Genomic DNA, 15,343 nt, shown 5'->3' with positions numbered 1-15,343 from the left:
GTATTATTATATGGTTATGATATATTTGTGTAGTAATTATATGGTTATGATATATTTGTGTAGTATTATATGGTTATGATATATTTGTGTAGTATTATATAGTTATGATATATTTGTGTAGTATTATATAGTTATGATATATTTGTGTGGTATTATATAGTTATGATATATTTGTGTAGTATTATATAGTTATGATATATTTGTGTAGTATTATATAGTTATGATATATTTGTGTAGTATTATATGGTTATGATATATTTGTGTAGTATTATATGGTTATGATATATTTGTGTATTATATGGTTATGATATATTTGTGTATTATTATATGGTTATGATATATTTGTGTAGTATTATATGGTTATGATATATTTGTGTGGTATTATATAGTTATGATATATTTGTGTGGTATTATATAGTTATGATATATTTGTGTGGTATTATATGGTTATGATATATTTGTGTAGTATTATATGGTTATGATATATTTGTGTGGTATTATATTATATGGTTATGATATATTTGTGTAGTATTATATGGTTATGATATATTTGTGTAGTATTATATGGTTATGATATATTTGTGTGGTAAAGTTATGATATATTTGTGTATTATATAGTTATGATATATTTGTGTGGTATTATATGGTTATGATATATTTGTGTATTATATAGTTATGATATATTTGTGTATTATATAGTTATGATATATTTGTGTAGTATTATATGGTTATGATATATTTGTGTAGTATTATATAGTTATGATATATTTGTGTATTATTATATGGTTATGATATATTTGTGTGGTATTATATGGTTATGATATATTTGTGTGGTATTATATAGTTATGATATATTTGTGTAGTATTATATGGTTATGATATATTTGTGTGGTATTATATGGTTATGATATATTTGTGTAGTATTATATGGTTATGATATATTTGTGTATTATATGGTTATGATATATTTGTGTATTATATGGTTATGATATATTTGTGTGGTATTATATGGTTATGATATATTTGTGTAGTATTATATGGTTATGATATATTTGTGTAGTATTATATGGTTATGATATATTTGTGTAGTATTATATGGTTATGATATATTTGTGTAGTATTATATGGTTATGATATATTTGTGTAGTATTATATGGTTATGATATATTTGTGTAGTATTATATGGTTATGATATATTTGTGTAGTATTATATGGTTATGATATATTTGTGTGGTATTATATGGTTATGATATATTTGTGTAGTATTATATGGTTATGATATATTTGTGTGGTATTATATGGTTATGATATATTTGTGTGGTATTATATGGTTATGATATATTTGTGTAGTATTATATGGTTATGATATATTTGTGTGGTATTATATGGTTATGATATATTTGTGTGGTATTATATAGTTATGATATATTTGTGTATTATATAGTTATGATATATTTGTGTATTATATAGTTATGATATATTTGTGTAGTATTATATGGTTATGATATATTTGTGTAGTATTATATAGTTATGATATATTTGTGTATTATTATATGGTTATGATATATTTGTGTGGTATTATATGGTTATGATATATTTGTGTGGTATTATATAGTTATGATATATTTGTGTAGTATTATATGGTTATGATATATTTGTGTGGTATTATATAGTTATGATATATTTGTGTAGTATTATATAGTTATGATATATTTGTGTATTATTATATGGTTATGATATATTTGTGTGGTATTATATGGTTATGATATATTTGTGTGGTATTATATGGTTATGATATATTTGTGTGGTATTATATGGTTATGATATATTTGTGTAGTATTATATGGTTATGATAGATTTAGTATTATATGGTTATGATATATTTGTGTATTATATAGTTATGATATATTTGTGTAGTATTATATAGTTATGATATATTTGTGTAGTATTATATGGTTATGATATATTTGTGTAGTATTATATAGTTATGATATATTTGTGTAGTATTATATAGTTATGATATATTTGTGTGGTATTATATGGTTATGATATATTTGTGTAGTATTATATGGTTATGATATATTTGTGTGGTATTATATGGTTATGATATATTTGTGTGGTATTATATGGTTATTATATATTTGTGTATTATATGGTTATGATAGATTTAGTATTATATGGTTACATTAGTTCCTCAGGTAATGTGCTGCCTGTATCTGACCTCTCACCTCGTCAGCGCTCAGCTCCTCCATGATTTTCCTTTTAATGGTGACAGAAGCCTGGGGTCCTTGTGAGGGGCAGGAGGAGGGGGAGGAAGAGCCAGGGGCCTCCGGCTTCAGGGCTGCATTGTCTACGGTATTGCCCGAAGAGAATAATGGTAGATGGGGAGGAGACGACAGCTCTGTGCACCGTCGTACACACCACTTCCGCCGCTACGACGCCGTAAAGTAATGAGAGGGGGGAACCGGGGACACCGAGGAGGGAGGCCTGTACACCGGGAGCTGACACCGCTTCACACAGGATTATTCATCAAAACAACCGGGCGGCCATCTTGCGAGAGTGCTCATGTGACATCAGTAGAGCCCACCCACAGAACGAGAAACGGGGCCAATCAGCGAGCTAGAGGGGCGGGGAAAGTTCTGGTGTGGGTGTGGCTAGAGTGAGGCAGCAGTTAGGGCAGAGAAAGGGGGGCCGCCTGGCAACAGGGGGAAGAGTCTGGTGTCTATGGCAACCAGGCCTAGTCCTTCCTGTGCAAGGCCTAAATACAGTAATAGGGATTGCAGCCATTTTCTGCCAGGAACTCTCTGTAAATGTAGTCATTGCTGGAGTAATATTAGTTTATATACATTGTACAAGCAAAGCTGATAATGTATTAGGGCTGACGCCCGAGGCTGTATTACCCATATACAGAGCCGTAATACAGTGCCCATACAAGTATACCGATTCCATACAAAGGTTTTCTCTATGGGATTCCATAACAATCCGACAGAAATAAAATATAGTAGCATGTTCCATCGGACTCTGTATGAGGAGGTATAAAGAATAATATCTCCGTACATATCATGTGGATATGCTATACACTTCTGAGTTAGGAATACCGCTGTAGGCCGGGTTCACACGTAGCGTAAATACTGCGGATTTTCCACAACGGATTTAGTTGTGGAAAATTCGCAGCATGAACAAATCTCACCCACACGCTGCGTAAATGATAAGCGGGAAAAAAACGCTCAGAAATTGACCTGCGGTGCATTTTTTTAATCCGTAGCATGTCAATTGTATTTGCGAAATCGCTGCATTTTTGCCCCATTGAATTCAATGAAGAGGTAAAACCCGCTACAAATAGCAGATGTTGCCATTTTTGTGGCGGAAAAGCTGCGATTCCGTCGCAAAAAAATCATATACTTTCCCAGAATTCTGTGCTTCTCTGTCCGGTCCGGCCTCCTGGGATGACGTTTTATTCCATGTTTCCGCTGCAGCCAATCACAGGCTGACTGCAGCGACCGCATGGGATGAAACGTCATCCTAGGAAGCCGGGCTGCAGGACGGCCATGGCTATGGGTAAGTATGGAACTCTTTTTATTTTTCTAGGTGCAGTTATCCGCAGCAGGCATTCCGCCCGAAAAACCACCACAATTTGGTGCGGTTTTTCCCTGCGGCGACCAGGGCGGATACGCTGTGTGCTTTTGTGCAGCATATCCCCCCTGTGTGAACATACACTAAAGGGGTTTTCCGGTACTAACCTTTTTACAATCCACTTTTATACAACTTTATAGTTTACTATCATTTAAATAAACGTATAGATCTGGCGATTCGTACCCGTACCACGCATGCCAAGTAATACGTGCATCAACATGACAACCTGCACGTCCACAGGAGCTAATAGGTATAGTGGGCAGGAGAAAAACAGGCTGGTAGAGCGCACGATAGGCAACGTGGGAAATGTAGTTCAGGGAAAAATTCAAGACTTCAGACACTTCCAAAAACTTGAAGTCCGCATTGACATGTGGTGCGTGCCAGGAGGGTCAGGGGGCAAAAATGAAGTACAACACCACACCAAACGTACTGATTTGTCTTTATTTCGGTAGTAAACATGTCCACAAAGCGTTATAGGGATTTCTGAACACCTTTGTGACACGTGATAAAATTATGAAAACAAGATCTGTATAAGGCCTGATTCACGCGAACTTTGTATACGTCCGTGTGCTGTCCGTAAAAAAAACGGACAGTACACTGACCCATGCAATTCAATGGCGCTATTCAGACACGCGTTGTTTTTCACGCAACGTGTGTCCGTTGCGTGAAACTCACTGCATGTCGACTGGGCTATTGAGTCCGTCAGTACAACGGAACCCTGTCACAACGATGGCAAACGGAAACCTTTAGCAACGTTTCCATCACCATTGATATCAATGGTGAGGGAAACGGAAGCTTGGGTTTTCGTTTGCCTTTCCGTTGAGGGGTTATCCCGATGGAACCCCTCAACGGAAGGGCAACGGTGATGTGAAGTTATTGACGACTCCTATCGAGATCAAGTCGGATTTATCCCACAGAGAGGGGATAAAGGAAATACATATAAATTACGACAAGAAACACAATATGCTAAAGCGTCCTCGATTACAACTATCATCGGCGTGGATGCCGAGAAGGATTTTTAAATAGCTGTCCCTACATTCGGGACACCATTAAAAAAAAGTCAATCTTCCCAATAATTGTATACATGCTATTTTCTCTATGCATCACTTCCGCACGCAAGAAAAAGTGGTTATCCTCCCCATTCACCATAAGCAATGGAACGAGACACGGATGCCCCGTCACCCCTTTTGTTTGCACTTATACAGAAAATCCAAATGAATCCAAACATCAGGGACTGTGCTGTGGAGGGAGGGAATATAAAGTGGCAGCGTTCATTGATGATTTATTAATTATCATCACCAATCCACATTCATCTTTACCACACACGCAGTCTCTGGATATTTTGAATAACGCAAAGGATAGCCTTAAATAGCAAATCCCATTTTGACCGGCCCAAATATGTTCTCAAATATTTAGGAATCAACATTTCTTCCGATTTAACAGCTCTATATCAACTAAAGGGGGATCTCCGGTATGGACAACCCCTACATGTTAGAAGGGTCCCTTGACAATAAGGTGATCACAAAGTGTCCTCCTGCTGGGACCTCGAGCGATCAGCTGTAATCTGAAGGGAAACCTGGCAGTAAGTGTTACATTTCCCTGTAGCGCCACCACAGGGGAAACAAAGTATTACACGGTGTCCATTCACATCAATGTGTTGTCTATGAAATACAGGTCGGGTCCTCCAGAGAGAGAGACGCTCTATGTAACCACGCTCCACTCTGACGAAGAGGTAAGGGTCCTGCTGCCACCACCCCCACCTCTTTAAACTCCCTAGAGGACCAAAGTCTCAGCTGTTATTTGTCGGAGATTTGGCATTTGTGGTTGCCAGTGAGAATTGTGAGATTTATATTACTATAATTTAGGCTTATGTCATACCAGGCTGCAAAACCGCAGTTATATTGTTAGGGTATGTGCACACACACTAATTACGTCCGTAATTGACGGACGTATTTCGGCCGCAAGTCCCGGACCGAACTCAGTGCAGGGAGCCGGGCTCCTAGCATCATACTTATGTACGATGCTAGGAGTCCCTGCCTCTCCGTGGAACTACTGTCCCGTACTGAAAACATGATTACAGTACGGGACAGTTGTCCTGCAGAGAGGCAGGGACTCCTAGCATCGTACATAAGTATGATGCTAGGAGCCCGGCTCCCTACACTGTGTTCGGTCCGGTACTTTCGGCCAAAATACGTCCGTCAATTACGGACATAATTAGTGTGTGTGCACATACCCTTAGAGGGAAACTCCAGCAATAACTGGAAGACAATTACAATACTGGGGAGTGGCGGCCATCTTGCTCTCTCTCTTGAGCAAAAGTGATGGTGGCTATTAATACACCACGTCCGTACTTCGTCTGAGTGTAGGTGACACATCCAGATCTCCATAAGAACGTGGACCTCTGAAAGTGTCACCCAGGAGCCGTGACGTGTTGCTAAGCAAATTAATTAATTACGAAGTCCAACGGGATATTGCGCATGATAATATCAGGCTTGCGGGCAGCTACTCAGCTACGGACCACCATTACCACCGCAGTCTAAAACTAAATCAACGCACTATCTTTGTCATAATATAGAAAGCAATATGCTTTGAGCACTGTGGGGCATGGCTTTTTTAGTACCGTAGGGTGGTATTATGGTCGGCACTGTTATTTAATAAGTATTACCCACCATGTTCCTCCTTTCAAAAACATCATGGGGCTTCCACAGACCTTGATCCAGCATTGAAAACCGAATGACGTACGATCCATGGATTATAAAAGTTGTACCGGAGGATCCATACCCAGTGAGGAGTTTCATTATGTCCTAGCAACGGGCACTAGGCAGAAAAGCCTTTTCTCAAAGTCGCACGATCAGCATTTCCATTTATCGATCGTGCTGCCAATCGCAGTGATTTTTTATGACGGCACAATCATTGATGGTTTTATCGCTAATCTTTGTGTTTAATTTACACTTGCCACACTTATTAGGCCCTGTTCACACAGTGGAATTTTTGCAGCGGAACCCGCTGTGGATTTCGCCTCCTATTCATTTTAATGGGAGACGGACGCTTTTTTTCCCGCTGGCTGATTTTTTTCAGCTAGAAGGAAAAAGGAAGCGCCCTGCTCAATCTTCGGGCGGATTGTGCCTAAACCTCCCATTGAAGTCAATGGGATGAGGAATCCTCCTGCCGATGGCAGGAATAATTCCGCGGTGGTACCCGCCACGCAAAATCTGCCGTGTGAACTAGCCCTTATTGTTCAAGTGTAAATACACTGGATTTTTGCCGTTTATCTGCCGTATTTAGAGTAACGGTTTGTTTTTTTGCAAGAATATATATATAGTTATTTTTCATATTTTTTTTTAGCGTGCACTAAAAAAATATTTTTAAAAAAAACGCAGCAAAACCAGCGCATGTAAATCCACTCGAAACATTTTACTGGCAAGTGATTTAATCTCACCTGGAAAATACATAAAAGGTAAAGCCTCGTACCTGGAGATTATCAGCACAATACGGCTGACTCACTGCTGTCCTGGTAGTTAACCCCTTCCTGTTATTTACAAGGCAAACCGAGAAACATTCACAACAAAAACACTGGGGATTAAGTAGAAAACAACAATCTGCAAAAATCAATAAAGTTTCTAATAACGTGATGGGGCCAGAAAAGGATCCGTCATCAGCAGGTCATTTTCCAGTGGTGCATTTGGGTCCTACATCTGCATAAGATCTTTAGTAGGTGGAGTATTCTGGAGCCGCTCCTGGAAACTGATATCATAACTTTACCGCACAGTAGAGCGGTTTGTATATTTAAGAGTCGACATCGGCTGCTGCTTTCAGTTGTCTGTTTGTGCCGAGTGCAGTGTAAAAAAAAAAAAAAATATCGCTACATGGAAACCATCAACAAGCAGACGTCTAGATTCATTTGGGGGGGGTGGGGGGGTCTTCAATTTTATTTGAAATGCTCAGCTCATTAAACACTTCCGGTTTCGGCTTATTAGGGCAAATGGACGGATATCCACCTCTAAGGCAGAGTTCCTACGTAGCGTAAACGCTGCAGAATTTCCGCAACGGAATTGTGTGCGGAAATTCCCTAGTGTTTACAGTGACAGCAAAGTGGGTGAGATTTAGTAAATATCATGCCCACGCTGCGGAAAGATACGCAGCATAAAACGTTAATAAATTGACTGCTGCCGACGTCACTGTCCATATATGGACAGTGAGGGTATGTTCACACGGCCTATTTTCGGGGCATAAACAGCGGAAAAATCTGATGCAGAACACCTCCAAACATCTGCCCATTGATTGCAATGGGAAAAACTGCGCTGTTCCGACAGGCCGTTTTTAAAAAACGGCCGCGAAAAAGAAGTGCAGGTCACATCTTGGGACCTTTTTGGAGCAGTTTTTCATAGACTATTGAAAACAGCTCCAAAAACGCAGCGAAAATCGCGAGTGGCTTAAAGAAATGTCTGAAAATTAGGAGCGTGTGAACATACCCTTACAGTGACAGCAACGCTGGAGTCCCCGGACAGAGAATCAGCCGATGCTTGGGAACTCCAGCTATAGAAAACCCCTGAAGTCACTGACCTAATGTCTGGAGCAGGGCTGGAGTCCAGAGCAAAGCGCTACCTGATGCTCTGCAAGGGGACTCCAGCAATAGGCCGTGTGACAGCCCCTTGCGGTCACACCATGGATAACACGGCGCCACGAGCAGCACAAGAAGCAAGCCCTCAGCCACGTCATCATTATTAGAAAATCTCCAGGACCTATATGGAGAGCTATTGTAAAGAATGATTTCTGCTCTGGAGGACGGATTTAGGCTATGTTCACATCTGCATCAGGGCTCTGTTCCGTCTGAGCACTCCGTCAGAACGGAGCACTGACTGATAGAAACCAATGGCACCGGATCCGTCACCATTGAAAATCAATGGTGATGGAAATGAAAAACCGATGGTTTCCGTTTCAGTCAGGTCTCCGTTCCGACGGAACAGAGCCCTGATGCAGATGTGAACGAAGCCTTACATGGATGCCATGCACCAGCACATTTCTCCTGCAGTGTCTAAGGGTATGTTCACACGCAGTAGGAAATTACGGGAGCTGTTTTCAGGCGAAAACCGCTCCTGAATTTCAGACGTTTTTTGCAAGTACTCACGTTTTTCGCGGCGTCCATTACAGACATAATTGGAGCCGTTTTTCAATGGAGTCAATAAAAAAAAACTGCTCCAAAAATTCTTTGACACGGGCGTCTTTTTACGGCGACTAGTAAAATGACACCTCGTGGGAACAGAACATGGTAAAACCCATTGCAAGCAGATGTTTGTAGGCGTAATGGAGCAGTTTTTTCAGGCGTAGAACGCCCGAATTATGTCTGAAAACAGGCCGTGTGAACATACCCTAACCGTCATCACCGGTGACTTCAGCAGCTAGACCCCCAACAATCAGCTGATCGCCGGCAGGGCCTCGCTTAGAGAAGGGTGATCTCCAGATTGGACAACTCCTTTAAATAAAATGACTACAATTTTTATAATATAATCACCAAAACTATTTTATTATTTTTGCCCTGGGCATCTGCATCTCATTTGGCATCTATGAGCTAGAGACAAACTCCACAACGGTTTATTCACAGTTCTGAATATTTTAATAAGCAAATGTAACAGAAAAATCCATTAATTAATATTCATGGTTACACAATGCAGAGAAATGTTATAGAAATATAAATATACAGGCCAAAATGTAAAAAAAAAAAAAAAAAACGTATTGCATGGATACGTCATCCACATCAGGAGCACCCGGGCGGGATCCTCAGCAGGCGTCTTGCACTCTTCTGTACATTTGCTTACACACCTGATCTTCACAACTTAGCTCCTGTTGGATGAAAATAAAATGTAAAATTAATGTTAGAATAACGGAAGCAAAAAAATTGCATTTTTATGATCAGTTCTCTGGGTATCGGAGCTGACACTTAGTCAGTTTTTGAGAAGTGATGTATTTGTGTACATTTATATAAGGCCTGTAAATCACAAGTAGTGCATATAACCCCCATCATCAAATACAGACCCCAGACCAGACTCTGCAGATACTCCCCTCCTCTCATCCTGCAGACCCTTTCACTCTCAGGTGCTGCCGCAGACACGTCCTGGCATCAAGATGGGGTTTGTGGCAGCACCCAGGAGTAGAGTACTGCAGGATAGGTGAGTATTTTGTGCCGATGCAAGGCACCTGGGAAATTTGGCTGCTTTTTTGGGAGACCGTCTTCCCCCCCCCCCCAGAGCTTTCCAGACATTCCCAAAGCGCTGCCAAGTATATTGGTGATCGAGAACGGTCAGGAGTACATAATTCCCCCGTTACTGTTGCCAGAGGACATGTGCTGGCTTACGTGTCATGACAAAGGGGGTTCAGGGTCCCCTGCTCTGGACCCCCCCTTTTAGCCTGAGCCGCTAACAAAATCGGTGGTGAACCCGGCCCATCCATGTTTTATTTGAATGGCCGGCATGTAATTCTACATTTCCCTTGCTGCACCTGATAGTCGAGCCGGCTTTAGTTTGAGAAATTGTTATCACTAGACGACCCCAAAAGTAAAAGGGTAACTAAACGTTCGACAAATTTCTGACATGTGATAGTGACACGTCAGAAGTTGATAGGTGGAGGTCTGAGCACCGAGACCCCCACCAATCACTAAAGCAAAGTAGCTGAAGCGCTGGTGTGAGCGCTCAGCCGCTTCGTTTCTGTTCGGCTTTTTCCTGGTAGCCGATCTATCGGAGAACGGGCTCATAGACTTTCTATTGTCCCGTACTCCGATACATTGATTTCCGGAAAAAGCCGAGCAGACACGAAGGGCCGAGCGCTCACACGAACACTTCTGCCGCTAGGTTTTAGCGATTGGTGCTCGGACCCCCACCAATCAAAACTTCTGACATGTCAGAAGTTTGTTGAACGTTTAACTACCCTTAGCTTAGGAATCGATTGCAGTCCTAATGAGAACTTTCCAAAAAACAAACCTTAAACTATATACATTTAGGTTTACACGGTGCAAACAGCAAGGCGAATTTGGGAGAGAAATGGGTGCTCGTCACTTGAATGCGTTTTTAATTTTCATTGTGTTTGGAAGGGCCACACCTCAGTTTGAGGACTCCGGCTGTACAGTCCTGCAGTATGGAGGTCACTGCTGAACATATGAGGGGCAAATACATCAGGCAGCAGCTCCGCCACCCCTCCCTGACCTTCCCAACATTGTTCCTTGGCATTCCAGAACCCACCCACTCACGTGTCTGTATGCACCCACACAGTGGAACGGGAGCTCAGCGCAAACTAGAAACGACTGCTGATAAAACGAATCAGAGGGACAGGCTGAATGCCCTCAGTTTAGATTAAAGCAGTCGTATAGAAAAGTAATTCCCCAAAAATAACAGTCCCCAGAAATTAAGTCCCAGAGTCAATCTTTGCATTGTGAAAGGGTCACTCCAATCCTGGTAGTTCTGTCATTCTAGTCATGAACCAGGAGGATCAGGATGAGCTGCTCTTTTAGTAGCCAATACCTGCAGGAATAGCTCTGAGGGCATGTTCACATGGAGGAATTTTGCGGCGGAATCTGCCGAAAAATTCCGCCTCCCAATCATTTCAATGGGAGTCGCACGCTTCTTTTTCCTGCCAGCTGATTTCAGCTAGCGGGAAAAATAAGCGTCCTGCCCGATCTTCAGGCGGATTCTGCCTAAACCTCCCATTGAGGTCAATGGGAGGGAGAGAGGACTCTTCCTACCGTCGGCAGGAATAGTTCCACGGCGGAACCCACAGCGCAAAATCCGCCGTGTGAACTAGCCCTAAGGATATGTTCACACAGTTTTTTTTGCAGGCAGATTTTGACTAAAAAATAAATAAATGCAGTGAAAACCACTTTGACATCATTGGGAGGTCAGAGATAGAAACGCCACTTTTTTTCCCCGCAAACGTTTTTATTTTTCCCACAAGCGAAAAAAAACAAAAAAAAAAAAAAAACACCTCCGCCTCCTATTAAAATCAATGGCCGTTTTTTTTTTTGCACGGTTTCCACATCAAAAAAAACTGTTAACTAGGCCTAAGATTTGATATTTTTTATTATTTTATTTTTTTTAACTGGACCATCTAAGTCCAGGCAGTGTTGTCAACATTTTAAGATGTATAGGGGGAACGTAGGTTGGACAGTAATTCAGTTTATGTAGCTATTGGTCTGAATAAACCAGGTCACTGCTATACATTACATACCAGATGTAGGTCATCACCGCTGATCCAGTGTATCCATCCTCTATTCTTCTTCTCTCCTTTTTGGACACACACTAGCCGCCCATTGTCCAAGGTAACCAGGCTCTAGGAAGAAAAAACAGATTAACTAAACACCCCCGTCTTACTCACTGCAGTTTCAGATACTGGTGAAAATACCTGTCCTACCCCCCCAGCTTGGATGATCTGGTCCCCGATGCTACAACGTTACATGGGCGCTCTACATAAGTGATGAAAGGATGCGATAAAGAATATATGCGCTGTGTAAAATATATATTTTGTGCTTGCAACTGACAAAGAGTGTTGTATCATTTTAGAAAACTCTGCTTTCTTATGTATCTAGGGGGATGAATACAAAAGATTATAATGACATAACAAAAGAACACAGCCTATAAATAAAGACAACATATGGTGTCATCCCTAAGATTTTAATAAACACAATTTTGTCTCATCATAATTGAACATTGTGTGTGAGTATGTCTAGGTTGTGATGAGGTCGCACATACACTACTGTGACGTTACCACAATAGAACCCAGCCTAAAAATAAGAACAAACGTTACTGTAACATCTCCACAATAGATTACAACCTAGATTGTGAACACATTATTCTGACATCACAACAATAGTCCACAGCCTAAAAAAAAGCCACGACTGTGACATCATCGTAAAATCATTACAACAGATCGAATACTAGAATTGAGCAGTAACACTACCGTTACTTTATTACAACAGAACAAAGCCTATACACAATGACACATCATAAAAACGCTAGATTGTGGTCCTGAGATATAGGATCATAATGCTTCGCAGTGGGCACCGCATTGAGACTTCCATATACCCAGGGTAGGAGTATATAAGAGATAGATCATGCCTAGCAGGATGGAAATGAGGAAACCGTTAATAGATTTTTTTTATTTACATCACATATTAGAGATTTTATTGGAAAGTTTCCCCAAGTTCAGGTTAGTAGAACAAGAAGCCATGTCCAACGCCATATTAGAAATGATGGGTTCTGATTAAGGGTACGCTGCCCCCTGCTGGTTTATTTCAAGATCTAATCTAGGGTTCAAGGCTGATCTGAGCGGATGGAAATGGCTAGAGTAATTTTTCTTAAAGCAAAAGTGCCATTGAATAGACCCAGGATACAAAGATGGCAATAAAATATTAACCCTTTCAAAGCAAGCAAGCGGTTTTAATTTCCTCTTCTGCAGGCTAGGAGACGTTCCATGGGGGTCACATACCTCATTATCAGCAGTAAATAACGCACGTGTGCCGTATTAAGACCCCCTTAAGTTGATACAGTATCAAATGTACCAAGCGGTTTTTCAGTACAATAAAGCATATTCATATTATAATAAATAATCCTGTGACTACAAAATTCTGTGTTTCAATTCTTCAATGTCAATATCTCTGCTTGATTTCAGTGAGTAGAAAGCATGATGTTCCAGGTGAAAGACCTTAAGGGCATGACCACACATGGCGGAATTCCTCCGCAACTGTCCGCATCAATGCCGCACAGAATCTGCGTTGCAGATTCTGCAGCGGATCTGCACAAAATGTGCAGAAAATTGATGCGGACTGGCCGCTGCGGACTGCAGGAAAAGTGCTTCTCTTCTCCCTATTCAGTGCAGGATAGAGAGAAGGGACAGCACTTTCCCTAGTGAAAGTCAAAGAAATTCATACTTACCGCCCGTTGTCTTGGTGACGCGTCCCTCTTTCGGCATCCGGCCCGACCTCCCTGGATGACGCTCCAGTCCATGTGACCGCTGCAGCCTGTGCTTGGCCTGTGATTGGCTGCAGCCGTCACTTACACTGAAACGTCATCCTGGGAGGCCGGACTGGAGACAGACGCAGGGAGTTCTCGGTAAGTATGAACTTATATGTTTTTTTACAGATACATGTATATTGAGATCGGTAGTCACTGTCCCGGGTGCAGAAACAGTTACTGCCGATCGCGTAACTCTTTCAGCACCCTGGACAGTGACTATTTACAGACGTCTCCTAGCAACGCTCCCGTCATTACGGGAGCCCCATTGACTTCCTCAGTCTGGCTGTAGACCTAGAAATACATAGGTCCAGCCAGAATGAAGAAATGTCATGGTAGTAAAAACAATACGCTCCGCAGCACACATAAGATCTGCGGACTTCATTGCGGAATTTTGACTCTCCATTGAAGTCAATGGAGAAATTCCGCCATGAGTCCGCAACCAGTCCGCCACTGCTCCGCAACAGACAGAGCATGCTGCGGACACCAAATTCCGCACCGCAGCCTATGCTCCGCAGCGGAATTGTACGCATCGTGTAAACGAACACTGCTAAATTAAAGTGAAAGTCAATGGAGAAACGGCTCCGCTGCGGATTAACGCTGCGGAGTGTCCGCAGCGGAATTTAAGTGAAATTCCGCCATGTGTGAACCCGCCCTTAAGGTCTTATCCCAGTTCATGTGACGTTCTAGAAGTACCTTGCATTTCCGGTTATCCAGGCCCTTTGTGTCTTCATCAAACTCTTGCCCCAATGTGAACTGCACCTGATAATTGCGCAGACTGCTCTGGGTCCGTATTACAAACAAGTCGCCATTTTGTTCTATGATTTTTTGCGGTTTGAGAAGTTTAGCCAAGTTCCTGGTAACAATGTCAATACCTGTAACCAGAGACGGGAGTTTGTTTTGTGTCAATAAAGTTTCAGCATTGTATAATAATTACTTACTAATAGACTTTGTATCAATTCCGCACAATTTTTAAGATCTCTGCTTGCGGTCAGTGCATAGAAACCTTGTTTACATCCAGAGGTTTAAAGTGCAGCTAAACGTTTGACAAACTTCTGACATGTCAGAAGTTTGGATTGGTGGGGTCCGAGCACTGAGACCCCCACCAATTGCTAGAACGAAGCCCTCGTGTGAGCGCTCAGCCGCTTCGCGCCTGTTCAACTTTTTCCGGAAATAAAATGTATCGGTGTACGGACTCAGTAGAAAGTCTATGAGCCCGTACTCCAATACATCGGCTTTCCGGATAAAGCCGAACAGACACGAAGTGGCTGAGCACTCACACGAGAACTTCAGCTGCTTCGTTCTAGAGATTGGTGGGGGGGGGTCTCAGTGCTCGGACCCCACCAATCCAAACTTCTGACGTGTCGCCATGACATGTCAGAAGTTTATCAAACGTTTAGCTGCACTTTAAAACCTGTACAGTCCTGCACACAGCTGAGGGTTTGTTACAATTGTATCCAGTCTAGTCAATCTTCTGTGAGCTAAACCATCTGGACTCCAGACGGATACATTTTACCTGCACTGATACACATCATTAGCACAGTTTGTTACAGTGTAAGGCCCCACGCACATGACCGTAAAATTGCGCGTAATTACGGACCCATTCATTTCTATGGCCGACGGCCACCTTCCCGTATATTTACGGGAAGATGTCCGTCCCGTAGAAACTTTCCGAATAAAATAGGACATGCCCTATTTTTTTTATTTTACGGACG

At 41.6% G+C, this 15,343-nt stretch overlaps 2 protein-coding genes across 5 annotated transcripts in view; both read right to left on the bottom strand.

Moving 5' to 3' along the window:
• The window catches only part of UBE4B (ubiquitination factor E4B), a 56,833-nt gene extending 54,253 nt beyond the window's left edge, over positions 1-2,580 (bottom strand). For all 4 annotated transcript variants that reach the window (XM_075839306.1, XM_075839307.1, XM_075839304.1 and 1 more), the window contains exon 1: positions 2,229-2,580. In XM_075839306.1, coding sequence (XP_075695421.1) covers positions 2,229-2,252 — 24 coding nt within the window. In that variant the 5' untranslated portion in view covers positions 2,253-2,580. The remainder of the gene's footprint in view (positions 1-2,228) is intronic.
• Positions 2,581-9,186: 6,606 nt separating this feature from the next.
• NMNAT1 (nicotinamide nucleotide adenylyltransferase 1) overlaps positions 9,187-15,343 on the bottom strand; it is a 46,311-nt gene continuing 40,154 nt past the window's right edge. Inside the window, exons 9-11 of the mRNA XM_075840582.1 lie at positions 14,325-14,503; positions 11,848-11,949; positions 9,187-9,474 (exon numbers count right to left, since the gene is read on the bottom strand). Of these exons, the coding sequence (XP_075696697.1) occupies positions 9,412-9,474; positions 11,848-11,949; positions 14,325-14,503 (344 nt within the window). The 3' untranslated portion in view covers positions 9,187-9,411. The remainder of the gene's footprint in view (positions 9,475-11,847; positions 11,950-14,324; positions 14,504-15,343) is intronic.

This window comes from Rhinoderma darwinii, chromosome 10, assembly GCF_050947455.1.
Source record: "Rhinoderma darwinii isolate aRhiDar2 chromosome 10, aRhiDar2.hap1, whole genome shotgun sequence".
In the NCBI taxonomy this organism is placed as follows: domain Eukaryota; kingdom Metazoa; phylum Chordata; class Amphibia; order Anura; family Rhinodermatidae; genus Rhinoderma; species Rhinoderma darwinii.
The sequence above is the reverse complement of the archived record's forward strand: the minus strand, read 5'-3'. Positions and strand labels throughout refer to the sequence as shown.